Genomic DNA, 19,743 nt, shown 5'->3' on the forward strand with positions numbered 1-19,743 from the left:
ACGAATCTTGTCTTCTCTTTACAGCAATACCCATTTGCTTTCCAAACTGTTTTCCCGCCATTGTATTTTAAAATATTGCGGTATGCCTGGCTGGGCCTCTACTTTTCACTGACAGCCTCAACTCAACAATCATCTACTTACCATTTGCCGCTCGCGCTGCCCAAACTGCGGGCCCTTCCGACTGTAGACAATGTGATTTAAAGCAATCCATAGCTTCGTTTTTTAAAAGAAGCTAATGATCCTCTGTGGCCAAATCATGCTTTCTGGTGTAGTAGCCTATTTTTATGTTATTTAATGGAGTAGGCTAATTAGGCTATATCATTTTGGCAATTTACTTTAGGGCAAGCTTAGTATATATGTATGATTTCAGTGAATCAGTAGTGAGGAAGTGGCTTTGAGAGATGTGATCTTCTGCATGTTTCACATTCTCTGTTTCCCAAAGATGAATAACAATTACAACATGCTTGAAAAGCTACAGTATCAACCACCGTGCACAGTGTGTAGCAACAAAGCTATGGTCATGGCTATGTGATATTGAGTCAAAGACGCCTCTGCTCTCAAACTTTATGGAATTGCCAGACACTGTGTTAACCAGGCCATTCAGGATATCAACCATCTTCAGTCAGAGGCCCAGACAGTTTCAGTCACTGATGGATTGCAAATGTTGACACACATCTCCATCCATACCAGTGGTTTTAGTGTTATCTACCTCAAGATTGAGAAACACTGAAATGAAAGGGGTGCCTTTTTTTCCCTATGGCTCCTTCAAGCAGAATCAGACCTCTTGGCACATGGTCAATTCACTTCTCTAGGGTTTGGTGGCACTGGGATGTGGTGTCACTTTAGCTTGTATAGCATGATGCTATATGTGGCTATGCTGTCTGGAGCTACCTGTATACTAAATGTTTATTTTCTATCTGGGGCCAAGCCAACCTGTGATTGTTTTGAGTGGCGTTTGAGTGAGGATTAGCAGGCCAGGGGTGGGGCAGGTGGCGTATGGATTTGCCTAGCGCTACATTTAGCTTGACTAGGCTGGCTGTGTTGCTAGAGCTGTCATTGTCAATGGACAGGTAATCATACCAGTTGGAGGCAAAATTTGGCACTGTAAAAGGGCGGCCGCCAGGGGGGCTAGCATAGCATTTGTGGAATCTAAATCCCAACAAAAAGCTAGAAAGATACTTGAAGGGATAGTTAGGCCTAGGCTAATCACAGAACATTTTTAAGGCTATATTTTGCACGGTCTTCCTCACCCATGAGATTTAGCAAGATGAAAGTAGCCTCCATAGTTTCAGCTAAATCAATCATCACGTTACTTTCTCATGACATCAATGCCTATCAGCAAATTAAAGATGTGTTGGGACATGTTTATCTGGGTCTCATTGTCTTTTTGGGCATTTGACTTTAAATATCTGAAGGTTGAAAGAAGGGAGGGGATATGGAAACAATGGAGACAACACCGTTGTTACTGTTTGATTTGAACAGCAATGAACTAGAACCAAGCTGTAGGACAAAACCTGGCCTACTTTATTTATCACATGACCTATTTATTTACCTTTGCCTCTCTGTTATTGAATGGGACCTTCAAATTTCATCTGGCTAGGCGAGACAGTATATGTAGTGTCAGTGTTAGTTCGTTTTATATGAGCATTTCAGGACTGGCACGAGGCACGCAAGGTCACAAAGGCGGGCCATAGTGTTAATGACTATCTGCTGTAATTCTACTTTATTGCCTTTGACATTGGCCTTGTACTGTCAATGCACAGTGGAGTCTGTCATAGTGGATTATGGAACTAAGGCCATCCTTTCCATGCCTTCTACGATTGCAGTATACAAGGAATGGTTTTTAGATTCTAGCCTGTCATCGCTTTACCTGATGGCATGAATTCTTGCCCAATGTTTTTTTTCTCACTATTCTAAGGCAAGTTGAATAATTTGAGGTGATTTATTTTAAAACCTGAATCTTCTAGCCTGATACAGTGTAAGTTTAGAAGCAAGTTTATTCATAAAATACTGCCAAACCTGAACCTTTCTTCATGACATAAGTCTATTTCACGACAGGATAGGCAGCCTGCTCATTTGGTTCTTCCTCTCTCCCTGTGATGGTGACAGCAGATGCGAGGGAGGCTTCCTCAAGATGAATAATACATTATAAGCCACAGAAAGACAGAATCAATGTGACATGTTATGCATCTCCCTGCTCCCTCTGTAAATACTGAGAGCTGAGGCATGAAAACAAACCATGGCAAAAGAAAACAGAGCCTTACAAATGGGTTCCAACACTTCTGATATAGGGTATGGCCATTGCTTTGTCATCTACCCTAGTCGATGATGGCCATCTACCCTAGTCGATGACTTGAATTCACCAGTTATTTTTTTATGCTGACTGAAGTAGTCCAAAAATAAATGAAAGTAACAAGTCGTGGCTAAACAATTGTGACTTGCTAAGAATGTCTTTCTTCTGTATTTGCACAGGCAGAAGAGAATTTGTCCAGCGGCTGAAACTCGAAGCGACACTGAATGTCCACGATGGCTGTGTAAGTACACGTTACCCACCCTTGTGTGTGTCTGTGGTGTACACTGTGCACATCTGTCCTTCCTCTCATCTTTAGAGCACTTCACCATTCACCCTCCCCTCTGTCTGTCAGTGTGTGAAACCTTGAGTCTGACCGACGGAGTGACGGACAGACAGACAGGGACTGACTGACTGGACGAAAAGACAGGGACTGACTGACGGACAGACAGGGACTGACTGACGGACAGACAGGGACTGACTGACTGGCAGACAGGGACTGACGGACGGACAGAGACGGACAGCGACGGACGGGGACTGACGGACGGACAGACGGACGATAGACGGGGACTGATGGATGGACGGGGACTGATGGATGGACGGGGACTGATGGACGGACGGGGACTGATGGACGGACAGACGGACGATAGACAGGGACTGATGGATGGACGGGGACTGATGGACGGACAGACGGACGGGGACTGATGGACGGACGGGAACTGATGGACGGACGGACGGACAGAAAGGGACTGGCGGACCGACTGACGGACGGACAGGGACTGGCGGATGGACGGACGGAGACAGACGGACGAACATACAGGGACTGACGGACAGACAGACATACAGTGAGTGACGGACAGACCGACTGTACAATCCAGGTGTGCAAAGCTCTTAGAGACTTACCCAGAAAGACTCACAGCTGTAATCACTGTCAAAGGTGATTCTAAATGTATTGACTCAGGGGTGTGAATATTTATATAAATTAGATATTTCTGTATTTATTTTTCAAGAAGAAATTGTCGATATGGGGTGTGTGTGTAGATGGGTGTGAAAAAGATCTATTGAATCCATTTTGAAATCAGGCTGTACCACAACAAAATGTCAATAAGTCAATGGGTATGAATACTTTCTGAAGCTACTTTACATTAGGAATATATATACAGTTGAGTCAGAAATTTAGGTTGGAGTCATTAAAACTCGTTTTTCAACCACTCTTGTTAGCAAACTATAGTTTTGGAAAGTCGGTTAGGACATCTACTTTGTACATGACACAAGTCAATTGTCAATTGTTTACATACAGATTATTTCACTTATAATTCACTGTATCACAATTCCAGTGGGTACACTAAGTTGACTGTGCCTTTAAACTTTAAATTCCAGAAAATGAAATGATGGCTTTAGAAGCTTCTGATAGGCTAATTGACATCATTTGAGTCAATTGGAGGTGTACCCGTTGATGTATTTCAAGGCCTACCTTCAAAGTCAGTGCTTCTTGCTTGATATCATGGGAAAATCTAAATAAATCAGCCAAGACCTCAGAAAAACAATTGTAGACCTCCACAAGTCTGGTTCATCCTTGGGAGCAATTTCCAAACGCCTGAAGGTACCACGTTCATCTGTACAAACAATAGTATGCAAGTATAAACAACATGGGACCACGCAGCTGTTATACCGCTCAGGAAGGAGACATGTTCTGTCTCCTAGAGATGAATGTACTTTGGTGCGAAAAGTGCAAATCATTCCCAGAACAACAGCAAAGGACCTTGTGAAGATGCTGGAGGAAACAGGTACAAAAGTATCTATATCCACAGTAAAACGAGTCCTATATCGACATAACCTGAAAGGCCGCTCAGCAAGGAAGAAGCCACTGCTCCAAAACCACAATAAAAAAGCCAGACTACGGTTTTCAAGTGCACATGGGGACAAAGATCGTACTTTTTGGAGAAATGTCCTCTGGTCTGATAGAACTGTTTGGCCATAATGACCATCATTAGGTTTGGAGGAAAAAGGGGGAGGCTTGCAAGCCGAAGAACACCATCCCAACCTTGAAGCACGGGGGTGGCAGCATCATGTTGTGGGGGTGCATTGCTGCAGGAGGGACTGGTGCACTTCACAAAATAGATGGCATCATGACGGAGGAAAATTATGTGGATATTTTGAAGCAACATCTCAAGACATCAGTCTGGAAGTTAAATCTTGGTCGCAAATGGGTCTTCCAAATGGACAATGACCCCAAGCATACTTCCAAAGTTGTGGCAAAATGGCTTAAGGACAACAAAGTCAAGGTATTGGAGTGGCCATCACAAAGCCCTGACCTCAATCGTATAGAACATTTGTGGGTAGAACTGAAAAAGCGTGTGCAAGCAAGGAGGCCTACAAACCTGACTCAGTTACACCAGCTCTGTCAAGAGGAATGAGCCAAAATTCACGCAACTTATTGTGGGAAGCTTGTGGAAGGCTACCCAAAACGTTTGACCCAAGTTAAACAATTTAAAGGCAATGCTACCAAATACTAATTGAGTGTATGTAAACTTCTGACCCACTGGGAATGTGATGAAAGAAATAAAAGCTGAAATAAATCACTCCATACTATTATTCTGACATTTCACATTCTTCAAATACAGTGGTGATCCTAAGATAGGGAATTTTTTACGAGGATTAAATGTCAGGAATTGTGAAAAACTGAGTTTAAATGTATTTGGCTGAGGTGTATGTAAGCTTCCGACTTCAACTGTATATATTTTTTAAATTAACCAGTTCTCAAGATTTGAAAATACGTTTTCAGTGAATAGCCTATTTATTACACAATCGTTGCCTACATTTGTACAATAATTTTCTGTAACATCAAATGTTGTGCTTTTCTAGGTTGATACCAGTTAACAGCAGTGTAGTCTTCAGTAGCGTGGCTGTGTCTTGGCCACGGCTGTGAGTGTTGAGCTCTGAGCAGTCTGCTGATATTTTTGTGAAACCCGAGGCAGCCATACGGCCAGTCAGTCACACACGCTGTCACACTGTCAGCCTGCCAGTCACTCCCTCTACCACTGCACAACCACTGCAAACAGCCTGATGCTGGCTCGGGTCAAACAGCCTGATGCTGGCTCGGGTCAAACAGCCTGATGCTGGCTCGGGTCAAACAGCCTGATGCTGGCTCGGGTCAAACAGCCTGATGCTGGCTCGGGTCAAACAGCCTGATGCTGGCTCGGGTCAAGAATTCTGTCTTTCTAATCCTGTCCATTCAGTTGGTTGGAGTCTTCTGGTTGGAAAATAAAGAGATAAATCAGTTATGAAACTTCTGCGTAGTACAAACAAAATCCTCTCGTACAATTTACTGCAATATTCCCGGATTGTAGGGTACATACACACACATAATTGCCCTAGCGAGTTCTGTCAAATTGGGTCAGCTCTATTCTCTCAAACCAGTAGCTTGGAGTTTATGGCATATCACACCAACCTGCTCAGTCCTTATCATATAAAAGAGGGACAAGAAGACGTAAGGAAGCCATTTTTAAATGTTGCTCCGCTTCCTGTATCACCAGCCCCTGTCTCTCTCCCTGAGGTCCTGTCTGTCACTAACGTCCTCTCTCTAATTTTGGAGACCTGAAGTCGTGGAAGTAATGGAGGAGGAAGTGCCCTCCAACATGTCACTTGTGCCATTCTATCTCACAACCCCTATTGTGCCTGTACGAGTCACAAGATGTTGTGTTTGGTGCTGGGGGCCATCACTTTTCAGTTTCTCAAATCCCAACACAACCTGTATTGCCAGATGTTGAAAAAGTACGATGGAAGAGATACATTTAGATCTACTCTGTAGATAACATACTGTACACAAGTACTGAATACTTGTTTGACTAAAATACCAATTTCTTAAACAGCCCCTTGCCCTTGTTCCTACTCCTTGGTGTAGGCATATGCAGATCTGCATTTCTAAAGGGGGTTTAGGGGAGCTTGTGTCGTATTGCTGCTCACACCTTTATTCTTCCTATAGATCTACAACATAGAAGGTACTGGGGCTAGGAGAAGAAACCACTGTAGGGTTTGGTTTCAGACTGATTCAGAATTAAGCTAGTCTGACTGAAGGACCAGAGGGGTATACTACAAAGCAGGATCAATGCGTTAGCCATTTAACTTGGATAAATAACCAAAAATAACTATTGGTTTTCTGGTTCATTTAAGAAAGCTAAACTTAGAAATGTGTTTTTGGTTGTTGAGTCAGTTAGACCATGCCTATTTCAAGTTTATCTTTCTAAAAAATAAAAAGTAATTTCAGAATATTTAGGCAAGTTAGCTGGCTAATTCATGGATCCTACTTTGTAGTATAACCCTCTGGTTGAGGCTGGGGAGTGGAGGGAGGTAGGGACCTGGGCAGCCAGGGGCATCTGGGCAGCAGAAGGTGGCACACTGAGGGGTCAGGGCTGACAGACACACTATATTCCTATAGAGTTTGATCAAGTAGTATCAGTATACAACACAACATGCAGAAGAATGTGTAATACAAGTGATAGGATAGGCCTATATTAAGATCAAGCTACAGTCTGCTTCAACAAAAAAGATGGCTGTTGTGGCAGGGGTTGGAACCAAAATGATTTTCCCATTGTTCTGTTGTGAGCAGAACCCTATTTATTTTTTCTCCGTTCTGACAAGAAAATTAAGTTCTGAGCTGGTTCTAACCAAAGAAAAGTTAGTTAATATATTTCCTTTTCGTTCCTTTTTTAACCAGTGAAATCAACATTTTTATTTTTAGCTCATTAATTTACTCCCCCAATTAGCGCCGATAGAGCAGCTTGCTGTGGATCTGGTAAGATCGTTATTTACATGTTTGATTGATCAGATAAGTGCAGGGCTGAGATGCCACTGAAATTTCACGGGTGTGGGGAGAGCAAGAGAGAGGGGTGGACATGGAGAGTGCTTGGCTTGAAGCACTGAACGTCATTACATGACGTGAATTGGAATGTGTTTAGGCTATTACCAGCATTAGAACTTTACAGAATTACAGTGCCTTCAGAAATTATTCACACACATTGACTTTCTCCACATTTTGTTGTGTTACAGCCTGAATTTAAAATGGATTAAATTGAGATTTTGTGTCACTGGCCTACTACACACAATATCCCATAATGTCTAAGTGGAATGATATTTTTAGAAATGTTTACAAATGAATAAAAAATGAAAAGCTGGAATGTCAATAAGTATTCAACCCCTTTGTGTGGTAAGCCTAAATAAGTTCAGGAGTAAAAACGTGCTTATCAAGTCACATAATAAGATGCATGGACTCACTCTGTGTGCAGTAATAGTGTTAAACATGATTTTTTTTAATGACTACCTCATCTCTGTACCCCACACATAAAATTATCTGTAAGGTCCCTCAGTCGACCAGTGAATTTCAAACAGATTCAAGTACAAAGACCAGGGACGTTTTCCAATGCCTTTCAAAAAGAAGGGCACCTGTTGGTAGATGGATTAAAAAAAAAAAGCAGACATTGATTATCCCTTTGCGCATGGTGCAGTTATTAATAACATTGTGAATGGTCTATCAGTACACCCAGTCACTACAAAGATACAGGTGTCCTTCCTAACGTAGTTGCCGGAGAGGAAGGAAACCGCTGGGATTTCACCATAAGGTCAATGGTGACTTTAAATCAGTTACAGAGTTTAATGTCTGTGGTAGGAGAAACTGAGGATGGATCAACAACATTGCACTAAAGTAAAACTTCAAAAAATGTAAAGAAGAAATGTACTTTATGTCCTGAATACAAATCCAACACATCACATCAGTCTTCATATTTTCAAGCAAGGTTGGTGGCTGCATCATGTAATGGGTATGCTTGTCATCGGCAAGGATTAGGGAGTTTTTTAGGATAAAAATAAACGCAATGGAGCTAAGCACAGGCAAAATCCTAGAGGAAAACCAGGTTCAGTTTGCTTTCCAACGGATACTGGGAGATGAATTCACTTTTTAGCAGGAAAATAACCTAAAACACAAGGCCAAATCTACACTGGAGTTGCTTACCAAGACAACATTGAATGTTCCTGAGTGGCCTAGTTAGTTTTGACTTAAACCGGCTTAAATCTATTGCAAGGAATGGCTGTCTAGCAATGATGAACAACCAACTTGACAGAGCTTAAATACTTTTTAAAAATAATATTGTGCAAATATTGAACAATCCAGGTGTGCAAAGCTCTTAGAGACTTACCCAGAAAGACTCACAGCTGTAATCACTGTCAAAGGGGATTCTAACATGTATCACTCAGGGGTGTGAATATTCATATAAATTCGATATTTCTGCATTTAATTTTAAATAAATGTGCAAAAAAATGTCATTATGGGGTATTTTTGTGTGTGTGTGTAGATGGGTGTGAAAAAAAATATTGAATCCGTTTTGAATTTGGGCTGTACCACAACAGGGGTACGAATACTTTCTGAAGCTACTTTAAATTAGGTATATATATTTTATTTTATTTTTTATTAACCAGTTCTCGATTTGAAAATAACAGTTTTCAATGAATAGCCTATTTATTACACAATCTAGGCCTACATTTGTACAATAATTTTCTGTAACATAAAATGTTGTGCTTTTCTAGGTTGATAACAGCAGTGTAGTATTTAGTAGCGTGGCTGTATTGTGTTTTGGCCACCACTGACATACGGTGTTAGCAGAGTGATGACAACAGGAAAACGTTCTTACCCCCTTTGGAGAGACTTTAGCGTTCTTTATCAGTGAAAGACAATCTGTCTGTTTCCAATGCATGCATGACATCGTCCCCCACATTTAGAATTAGCTCCCTTGTGTGTCTGTATGTCTGTATAGTGTTGTGTGTGTCTCTTTCTAATCTAAACCATCAACCATATATCTAGTTACAGCATACGTGGGTTATTTTAGCACATAACACACCACTCTTATTAAGATAATGTATTTTATCAGACAGTGATGTGAGCAGTTTCTCCGAAATTATAGCCGTTCTGTGAAAATGCAATACCATTTAATGTGTTTTAAATCTGCTCGACAAGGGAGGGAAAATAAAACACGACAGGGGATTAAGTCACCCAGAAAGACTATTTGGGAATTGGGGGGTGGATGGGGAGGAGGCGTGAAATAATGATCTAAGGACCCAAAGACACAACGCCTAGAGAAGGCGTTCACCGCCTTTAGTTCCATTCTAGTTCCATGTTTCTAATTTATTGACGTTTACCTGGTTACCTATTTGATTTGAGGGACAGTGACACATTCAGATGTTACACCTTAGATTGGTATAGGAACATCCACAGTTGTAGACGTTGTAACAATATTGTTATGTGTGCAGGGAGTGAACTCGCACACTGTATTTTTGTCCCAATCAGGTCAATACCATATCCTGGAACGATACAGGGGAGTACATCCTGTCAGGGTCAGACGATACCAACCTGGTCATCACAAACCCATACAACAGAAAGGTAAGGAGAGCTAGAGTCTGATGTACTGTATACCAGACCTGGGTTCAAAGAAGTGTATTTTGAAATAGAATTTGAACCCAGTTCTGTTGTATACAGATTAACCTGATGACCTTACAATCACCAACATCATGTAGCTAACTGTGTTATAACAACAGGATCATCCTGGGTTAAATGATAATGGATTTATAGAGAGAGTGCTTTATTGGTGCTCATTATATTGTGGCGGCAGGTGGTTAGAGCGTTGGACTAGTAACCGAAAGGTTGCAAGATCGATTCCCCGAGCTGACAAGGTAAAAATCTGTCATTCTGCCCCTGAACAAGGCAGTTAACCCACTGTTCCTAGGCTGTCATTGAAAATAAGAACTTGTTCTTACCTCTTATGGATCAAATCCCTTTAGCGGGATCGATTTGACAACAGCCAGTGAAAGTGCAGGGCGCCAAATTCAAAACAGCAAAAATCTCATAATTAAAATTCCTCAAACATACAAGTATTATACACCATTTTAAAGATAAGATTCTCATTAATCCCACCACAGTGTCCGATTTCAAAAAGGCTTTACGGCGAAAGCATAGCATTAGATTATGTTAGGACAGCACCTAGACAAGAAAAACCATTTTCCAAGCGAGGAGAGGCGTCACAAAAACCAGAAATACAGCTAAAATGAATCACTAACCTTTGATGATCTTCATCAGATGGCACTTATAGGACTTCATGTTACACAATACATGTATGTTTTGTTCGATAAAGTTCATATTGATATCCAAAATCTCAGTTTACATTGGCGCGTTGTGTTCAATAATGTTTTGCCTCCAAAACCTACGGTGTCTTTGCAGAGAGCCACATCAATTTACAGAAATACTTATCATAAACTTTGATAAAATATACAAGTGTTACGCACAGAAAAGATACACTTCTCCTTAATGCAACCACTGTGTCAGATTTCAAAAAAGCTTCACGGCGAAAGCACACTTTGCAATAATCTGAGTACAGCGCTCAGACACCAAAAGAAGCTATACAGATACCTGCCATGTTGTGCAGTCAACAGAAGCCAGAAAAGCGTTATAAATATACACTTACCTTTGATGATCTTCATCGGAATGCACTCCCAGGAATCCCAGTTCCACAGTAAATGTTTGTTTTGTTCGATAAAGTTAATCTTTATGTCCAAATACCTAAATTTTGTTCGCACGTTAGGTTCACTATTCCAAATGAGCGCTTACTGAGTCCAGACGAAAAGTCAAAAAAGTTATACTACAGTTTGTAGAAACATGTCAAACGATGTATAGAATCAATCTTTAGGATGTTTTTATCATAAATCTTCAATAAAATTCCAACCGGACAATTCCTTTCTCTTTAGGAATGAAGATGAACTCAGCTCGCTCCCTTGGCCGCGCGCGTTACTGAGCTCGTGCCTTTTTTTCAGATACCTAGTTCCATCAGCTCTTATTCTCTCCCCATTCACAATAGAAGCCTGAAACAACGTTCTAAAGACTGTTGACATCTAGTGGAAGCCTTAGGAAGTGCAATATGACCCCACAGACACTGTATATTGGATAGGGAATCACTTGAAAACTACACGCCTCAGATTTCCCACTTCCGGGTTGGATTTTTCTCAGATTTTCACCTGCCATATGAGTTCTGTTATACTCACAGACATCATTCAAACAGTTTAAGAAACTTCAGAGTGTTTTCTATCCAAATCTACTAATAATATGCATATCCTAGCTTCTGGGCCTGAATAGCAGGCAGTTTACTGTGGGCACGCTTTTCATCCGGACGTGAAAATACTGCCCCCTATCCATAACAGCTTTTAACTGACTTGCCTAGGTAATAATCTATTTTTATTATTTTTTAAATATGCCTGCTGAAAGATCTGTCTTGCCGATTAAATACGGACAAAGAAAAAAGCAGACAGTGGTTAGATGTCTATAAACCTCCTATCACCCTAATCAACAGTCAGATTGGCTGTGGAGGGATTCTTAAAAATCAAAATCAGCGATGTCTGTCTCTTGTGTTGATATGAAACGTGAGTAACCTTGGTCAATTAAGCGCTGGCACGATTTTATTCAGTGCCCGGCCGTGCATTAAGTATAACTTTGTCAGCCCTCTTATATTTTACAATTATTATCCAATCACTTAAAGGTGCAATAGGCAGATACAGTGCTGTGAAAAAGTATTTGCCCCCTTCCTGATTTCTTATTTTTTTGCACATTTGTTACACTTAAATCAAACACTCACATCAAACAAATTTAAATTGTACACAAAGATAACCGAAGTAAACACTAAATGCAGTTTTTAATTTATCTTTTTTTTCCCTTAATAAATAAAATCATCTGAACCTTCATGGCCCTATGTGAAAAAGTAATTGCCCCCTAAACCTAATAACTGGTTGTGCCACCCTCAGCAGCAACAACTGCAATCAAGCGTTTGCGATAACTGGCAATGAGTCTTTCACATCGCTGTGGAGGAATTTTAGCCCACTCTTCTTTGCAGAATTGTTTTAATTCAGCCACATTGGAGGCTTTTCAAGCATGAACCGCCTTTTTAAGGTCACGCCACAGCATCTCAATTGGATTCAAGTCCGGACTTTGACTAGGCCACTCCAAAACCTTTGTTTTGTTTTTTTAAAGCCATTCAGAGGTGGACTTGCTGGTGTGTTTTGGATCATTGTCCTGCTGCAGAACCCAAGTGCGCTTCAAAGTGATGGCCGGACATTCTCTTTCAGGATTTTTTGGTAGAGAGCAGAATTCATGGTTCCATCAATCACAGCAAGTCGTCCAGGTCCTGAAGCAGCAAAGCAGCCCCAGACCATCACACTACCACCCCCATATTTGACTGTTGGTATGATGTTCTTTTTCTGAAATGCTGTGTTACTTTTATGCCAGATGTAACGGGACGCAGACCTTCCAAAAAGTCAACTTTTGTCTCGTCAGTCCACAGAATATTTTCCCAAAAGTCTTGGGGATCATCAAGATGTTTTTTGCCAAAAGTGAGACGAGCCTTTGTTATTTTTGGTCAGCAGTGGTTTTCGCCTTGGAACTCTGCCATGGATGCCATTTTTGCCCAGTCTCTTTCTTATGGTTGAGTCATGAACACTGACCTTAACTGAGTGAGGCCTGCAGTTCTTTAGATGTTGTTGTGGGTTCTTTTGTGACCTCTTGGATGAGTCGTCGCTGCGCTCTTGGGGTAATTTTGGTAGGCCGGCCACCCCTGGGAAGGTTCACCACTGTTCCAAATTTTCTCCATTTGTGGATAATGGCTCTCACCGTGGTTCGCTGGAGTCCCAAAGTTTTAGAAATGGCTTTGTAACCCTTTCCAGATTGATAGATGTCAATTACTTTGATTCTCATCTGTTCCTGAATTTCTTTGGATCGCGGCATGATGTCTTGCTTTTCGAGATCTTTTGGCATACTTCATTTTGTCAGACAGGTTCTATTTAAGTGATTTCTTGTTTCAACAGGTCTGGTAGTAATCAGGCCTGAGTGTGGCTAGTGAAATTGAGCTCAGCTTTCCAAAAAATGTGATTAACCACAGTAAATTCATGATTACTTTGTCACATAGGGCCATGAAGGTTCGGATAGCTTTTTTCCCTTAATAAATAAAATGATCACTTAAAAACTGCATTTTGTGTTTACTTGGGTTATCTTTGTGTGATATTAAAATTTGTTTGATGATCTGAAACATTTAAGTGTGACAAATGTGCAAAAAAATATGAAATCAGGAAGGGGGCAAATACTTTTTCACAGCACTGTATCTCTATTCAATTCTTACCCTACGAGGTCCGGAGCTTGCTGGTTTTCTGTTCTACCTGATAATTAATTGTAGAGAATCATTGTACCATCTACACTGCTGTGAAATACCTTTTCAATAACCCAAAATATAGTGTTTTCAGCTGTTTGAAGCTGGTGTACAAAACCGAAAGTAAAAGATGCAAAAACCTAAGAACCAGAAGCATAGAAATAGCGCACATAGAACATATCTACCGCTTCTTAGACTTGCTTTCAATTAGAATGATAGATCTATAGCTCACATTTCTATGTGAATTTGGTTGCCTCATCCAAAAAGTTACATCTTAAAGCTTTACATTTTATAAGCATCTTAGTCGAGCACAATTCAACTGATCAGAATGTTTTTTGCATGATTGAGTTGACTTCGGTTGATGAAGCATGGGAGAGATATCATAAAGGTTTGCCTTTGAGTCAGAAGACATAGGGAGCAACTCATCCCAGTGGTCTTCAATGGAGATGAAGAGGACACCAGGAGAGGGAGCCACTATTGAGACACTCATACACAGTAAAATTGCAGGAGTTAATCAAACTCCTATGGAGTCAAATGTAACACTATTTTGCGGGTTATATGGTCCCACCCCCACTACTCTGGTCATTGTGTGGATATTTTTTGAGTTAAAAATGACACTAAATGGAGTAAATATCCAACTCTCAGAATTGCTTAAATTTAACAGCCATTTTACTCTTTTCAGTGTTGTTTTTAATCAACTCCCTTGCCATTTTGCACATTTCTGTGTTGTTTTGAATTAACAATCATCTACAGCAGAGTGCATTTCTCCAGTTTAGTTCCTTTGAGTTATAAGTGTAAAGCCTTATTTGAATATTTCTTAATGTGTCACATTATGGTGGTTTGCAATGTCACATTTCTGTGGAAGTCATCTTGCAGGAAAATATCATTCACAACTTGCATATAAATTGCCTGTCAGAGTAGGGAAGAAAATACAATGCACTATATGTACAAAAGTACCCTTTCAAACTTAGTAGATTTGGCTACTTCAGCCACACCCGTTGCTGACAGGTGTATAGACAAACATTGGCAGTAGAATGGCCTTACTGAAGAGCTCAGTGACTTTCAACGTGGCACCGTCGTAGGATGCCACCTTTCCAACAAGTCAGTTCTTCAGATTTCTGACCTGCTAGAGCTGCCCTGGTCAGTTGTAATTGCTGTTATTGTGAAGTGGAAACGTCTAGGAGCAACAACAGCTCAGCCGCGAAGTGGTAGGCCACACAAGCTCACAGAACTTGTGAGTGCTGAAGCGCTTGCAACACTCACTACCGAGTTCCAAACTGCCTCTGGAAGCAACGTCAGCACAAGAACTGTTCTTCGGGAGCTTCATGAAATGGGTTTCCATGGCCGAGCAGCCGCACACAAGCCTAAGATCACCATGCACAATGCCAAGCGTTGGCTGGAGTGGTGTAAAAATCGCTGCCATTGGACTCTGGAGCAGTGGAAACACCTTCTCTGGAGTGATGAATCACGCTTCACCATCTTGCAGTCCGACAGCAAATCTGGGTTTGGCGGATGCCAGGAGAATGCTACCTGCTCAAATGCATAGTGCCAAGTTTGTAAAGTTTGGTGGAGGAGGAACAATGGTCTGGGGCTGTTTTTCATGGTTCGGGCTAAGCCCCTTAGTTCCAGTTAAGGGAAATCTTAACGCTACATCATACAATGACATTCTAGACAATTCTGTGCTTCCAACTTTGGCAACAGTTTGGAGAAGTCCCTTTTCTGTTTCAACATTACAATGCCCCTGTGCACAAAGCGAGGTCCATACAGAAATGGTTTGTCGAGATCAGTGTGGAAGAACTTGACTGGCCTGCACAGAGCCCTGACCTTAACCCCATCTAACACCTTTGGGATGAATTAGGATGCCGACTGCAAGCCAGGCCTAATCGCCCAATATCAGTGCCCAACTTCACTAATGCTCTTGTGGCTGAATGGAAGCAAGTCCCCACAGCAATGTTCCACATCTAATGGAAAGACTTCCCAGAAGAGTGGAGGCTGTTATAGCAGCAAAGGGGACCAACTTCATATTAATGCCCATGATTTTGGAATGAGATGTTCGACGAGTAGTTGTCCACATGCTTTTGGTCAGGTAGGGTACATGAAGTCTACGTATACTCACTATCTCACTAACGGTTGCTATAAATCCAACCAATTACAGATTGGATTAGTTTTGAAAAATGTGTTTTTCTTGTCTTTGTGATAAGATGTAAAAAAAAATCTATGTACATGCGAAAACACAGATTTTGAAACAAACAATTAATAAAAATCTACCTGCAACAGAGCATGCTGGGAAATATGACAGAGGCCTCTCCCACATCTGTGAATAACTCCATAGATTTAACTCCGTCTCTGGTTACTCTTAATGGAGTTAAAAGTTCTCCGTCCCAATGAACTCCAGTTATCAACTCCAGGGAGTGTATAACTCTGAGTGTTACGATAACTCCCAGTGGAGTCAATTTAACTTAAATGTGTAACACCGATGTCATATATCCTTGATTTCCTATGTATACAACAGAGCCAACCACACACACAACTGCAACTTGCTACACACTCTTCTCTCTGAAACTCTCCTCAGGTTAAGGCAACCATACGGTCGGGTCACCGGGCGAACATCTTCAGTGCTAAGTTCATGCCCCAGACCAGTGACCAGCAGATCATCTCGTGCTCTGGGGATGGTATCATCTACTACACCCACACAGAGAAGAGCCCCGACATCAACAGGCAGTGCCAGTTCACCTGCCACTACGGCACAGCCTATGAGGTACTGAACACAAGGGTTTCTGAACTTGTTTTGTACCAGGAAGTTGGAACTAGGATGATTTTTTTTGTGTGTGTGGCTAATTTAAAATGGGTTGAGGGAGCTATGCAAACATTGTTTATTTTTTCACCTTTCTCTCTCTCTCTTTCCCTCCACCTCTTGCTGTGCTCTCTCCTCCTGTTCTGCTGTTAGATTATGACGGTACCCAATGACCCCTACACGTTCCTGTCGTGTGGGGAGGATGGCACCGTGCGCTGGTTCGACTTGCGCATGAAGACCAGCTGCACTAAAGAGGACTGCAAAGATGTAAGGAAGGGAAAAAATTAAATGTGTATTGATTTTGAACATGAAAAAACAAACCAAGAACACCAACAATCAGCATTTATCTCTCATTCCTTTTTGTTTGTCTTTATTGGTATATTATTTGGCCTCTTGTATTTGTCAGCATATCCTTCTTATTTTATCTTCTTATTTGTATATTATATCACACCTTTTTATCTTGCCGGTTTGGCTGATTTTAGCCAACTAGTCTGTTGTTGTTTACGTTCTATTCCTCTCACCAGGACATCTTGATAAACTGTCGGCGGGCGGCAACGTCTATCTCCATCTGTCCGCTAGTGCCCTATTACCTGGCGGTGGGCTGCTCCGACAGCTCAGTACGCATCTACGACAGACGCATGCTGGGCACCAGGGCTACGGGTAACAAACCACTCTGTCCTCTCATTTAGTTCTATCCAAATGTATCTCTCTCGCTCTGCGTATGTCTGTCTGTCTTTCTTGTACATCTGTCTGACTGAATTTTTATCAATAGATATTTCATGGACTGGAAGATCAGTTAGTCAACAATCCCTGTCATAATGTATTATTCTATCAGTGTATTTGTGGATATATCTATACTCCTATCCACTCTGCTGTTGGGACAGTGCAATCACCCATATTACTGGACCATAGAGACACCATCTCTCCTGCACCTGCTACTGCTTTTCACTTTGCCTTTATTCCAGAGTGCAGCAGTACACTGTGGCAGCCAGGTCTTTGGGTTGACAGATGAGGGCAATGCACTAGAGGCTGTCTTGTCTGTCTGTGTCTGTCTCGGCGCTGCCATCGCCCTGTGGGCTAGAGAAAGATGAATGTCTGTTCCATTAAACGCACTCTAGTGTAGATGGCTGGGCTGTGTCGGTCTGACATCCTTTGGGATGCGTCTCTGAATGCTCTGTCATTGTGGTAGACAGACAGGATCTAGGATCTAACCTTAACCATTGGAGCCAACTTCATCGAACGAGTGAAATGCATGTTGTTTTCAAACTCTCGGTTCTCCAATCGAAGGTGTTCCTGCATATAAATACTTAGGCATTAGGATTGACATGGACTTAAAAAACATAGATGAGCTGGTTAAGAAGTTAAGATTTAATGTTGGCTTCTTCTACAAAAAACAGATTGTGCCTTTCTCTAAGCAGTAGGATGCAGATTATTCAGTGAACCAAAAGTCTATTCTTGATTATGATGATATTATTTATCAAAGTGCAGCTGCTACTACTCTTAAACCTTTGGATGCCATCTCCCATAGTGCACTTCATTTTGTTACAAGGGCCAGTTTTGATACTCATCACTGCATCCTGTATCAGAAGATAGGCTGGACTTCACTAAAGACCCGTAGATCTCTACATTACTCCCTAGTTGTTTACAAGGCCCTACTTCATAAACTTCCGTCTCTCCGTCTTATCTAACTTTGTTGGTGAAGTATAGATACCGGAGTTGCCTAATCCGTTCACAGGATTGGTTAACTCTTGAGGTTCCTACGGTCTCTTCCGAGCTAGGTAAATCTGCTTTTAGTTTTAATGCACCGTATTGCTGAAACTAAATTCTAAATACATTTCATCTTGATGTTTGGGCAAATTAAATTATTGATTGGGGACTGTTTTCTGGGTGATTTGTGATATTTAATTTGTAGTTCCCCTGACTGTGATTTTGTATTTTAATGTGTATAGATAGATATAGTTAGGGTCTAATGTGTATATACAGGGCACATTTGTAAAAGAGACCTCAATATGTCTTTCCTGTTAAAATAAAGGTTAAATAATAGAAACATTTACGCTACTACTGACTTCGTTTAGTTTAACTCTGCCCCATGTCGTTCCCCCCTACTTGCCTCTGACTGTCTCACTAAATTCTCCGCCCCCCTCCCTCAGGTAACTACATGGGCCGTGGAACGACGGGCATGTGTGTGCGCTTTGTCCCTGCCCACCTGTCCAACAAGTTATGTCGCGTGACGTCGCTCTGCTACAGCGGGGACGGACAGGAGGTGCTGGTCAGCTACTCTTCAGACTACATCTACCTGTTTGACCCCAAAAATGACCAGGCCCGAGAGCTGAAGGGCCCATCCGAGGAGAGGAGGGAGGAGGTGAGGAGAGGAGGGACGAGACACCACCATTTTAGTTTGTTAAATATGAAAGGTGTATACTTCTCTAAGCACAGTCAGGCTAGGATACACACACACTGTGTTTGCCCCTCTGTGAAAGTGTGTAAACGTACTTCAGTGTTTTTACATACACTCTCCTTCTGTGTGTTAAAAACATTAAAGAGCATTTACATGAGTCAGTGGAGGATTTTATCAAGGTACCACGTTGTTTATTGTCCATATGGGACTTTGCTGGGAGCATAAACACACACATGGCCAGACAAGACATAGGCCTCTAATGTAAGCAGGGTTGGGGAGTAATGGATTACATGTAAGGGATTACAAAAAAACAGGTAACTGTAATCTGTTATGTTACCAGCAAAAATATTGTAATCAGATTACAGATACCTTTGAAAAACTAGATTACTTCGAGGATTACTTTTAAATTCAGAAAGGATGTTTGTGGGAGAAAAACTTTGACACGACATTCAAATCAGCATTAAGAAAAGGCGCAAGTTTAAGTTTGTTCCACCTGAGCGAGACCAGAAGTCAGAGACCACTATGATGACACACCAAATGTGTTTGATAGATTGGGGGAAAAGAGCAGGAATAGGCTTTGTAGGCTCCAGTCCAACCTATGCCTTCCAATGGTGTGACTGCTGTCGGCATTCAAAGATTATCTAACTTGAATAAACGCTTGGAGGTAAGGATGACAGCAGTGGTGTAGTCTACAGCGATACGGATATAACTTATTATTGATATCTACATAGCGCATTGATGTGAATCAGATTGATGCTCACTCATTTAGCTATTTGCGCCTTACGGATTGTGGTTGTTGTGGATGGATCTTCACAAATCTAAATGTGTATTTGAACCCAATAATGGTTGAATTGAAGAAGTTTAAGCTGCCTATCAATCATTGTTTTTGAAACCAGTGGACAGCCAGTGAAAAATGCGCTCTTGCAACAGCTGCATAGTGCGGATCCCAACCTATGAGCAATAAAAGCCTCACTTTAATTCCAATCTAATACGGTATACACATGCTCAACCTTGCACACTTTTGATCGACTTA

At 41.4% G+C, this 19,743-nt stretch overlaps 1 protein-coding gene across 5 annotated transcripts in view; it reads left to right on the forward strand.

The window, feature by feature from the left end:
- The window catches only part of LOC115155902 (DDB1- and CUL4-associated factor 6), a 69,232-nt gene that overhangs the window by 13,457 nt on the left and 36,032 nt on the right, over positions 1 to 19,743 (forward strand). For all 5 annotated transcript variants that reach the window (XM_029702941.1, XM_029702943.1, XM_029702945.1 and 2 more), the window contains exons 2-7: positions 2,473 to 2,534; positions 9,627 to 9,719; positions 16,091 to 16,276; positions 16,466 to 16,579; positions 16,837 to 16,972; positions 18,463 to 18,674. In XM_029702941.1, coding sequence (XP_029558801.1) covers positions 2,473 to 2,534; positions 9,627 to 9,719; positions 16,091 to 16,276; positions 16,466 to 16,579; positions 16,837 to 16,972; positions 18,463 to 18,674 — 803 coding nt within the window. The remainder of the gene's footprint in view (positions 1 to 2,472; positions 2,535 to 9,626; positions 9,720 to 16,090; positions 16,277 to 16,465; positions 16,580 to 16,836; positions 16,973 to 18,462; positions 18,675 to 19,743) is intronic.

This window comes from Salmo trutta, chromosome 20 (genome assembly GCF_901001165.1).
Source record: "Salmo trutta chromosome 20, fSalTru1.1, whole genome shotgun sequence".
NCBI lineage: Eukaryota > Metazoa > Chordata > Actinopteri > Salmoniformes > Salmonidae > Salmo > Salmo trutta.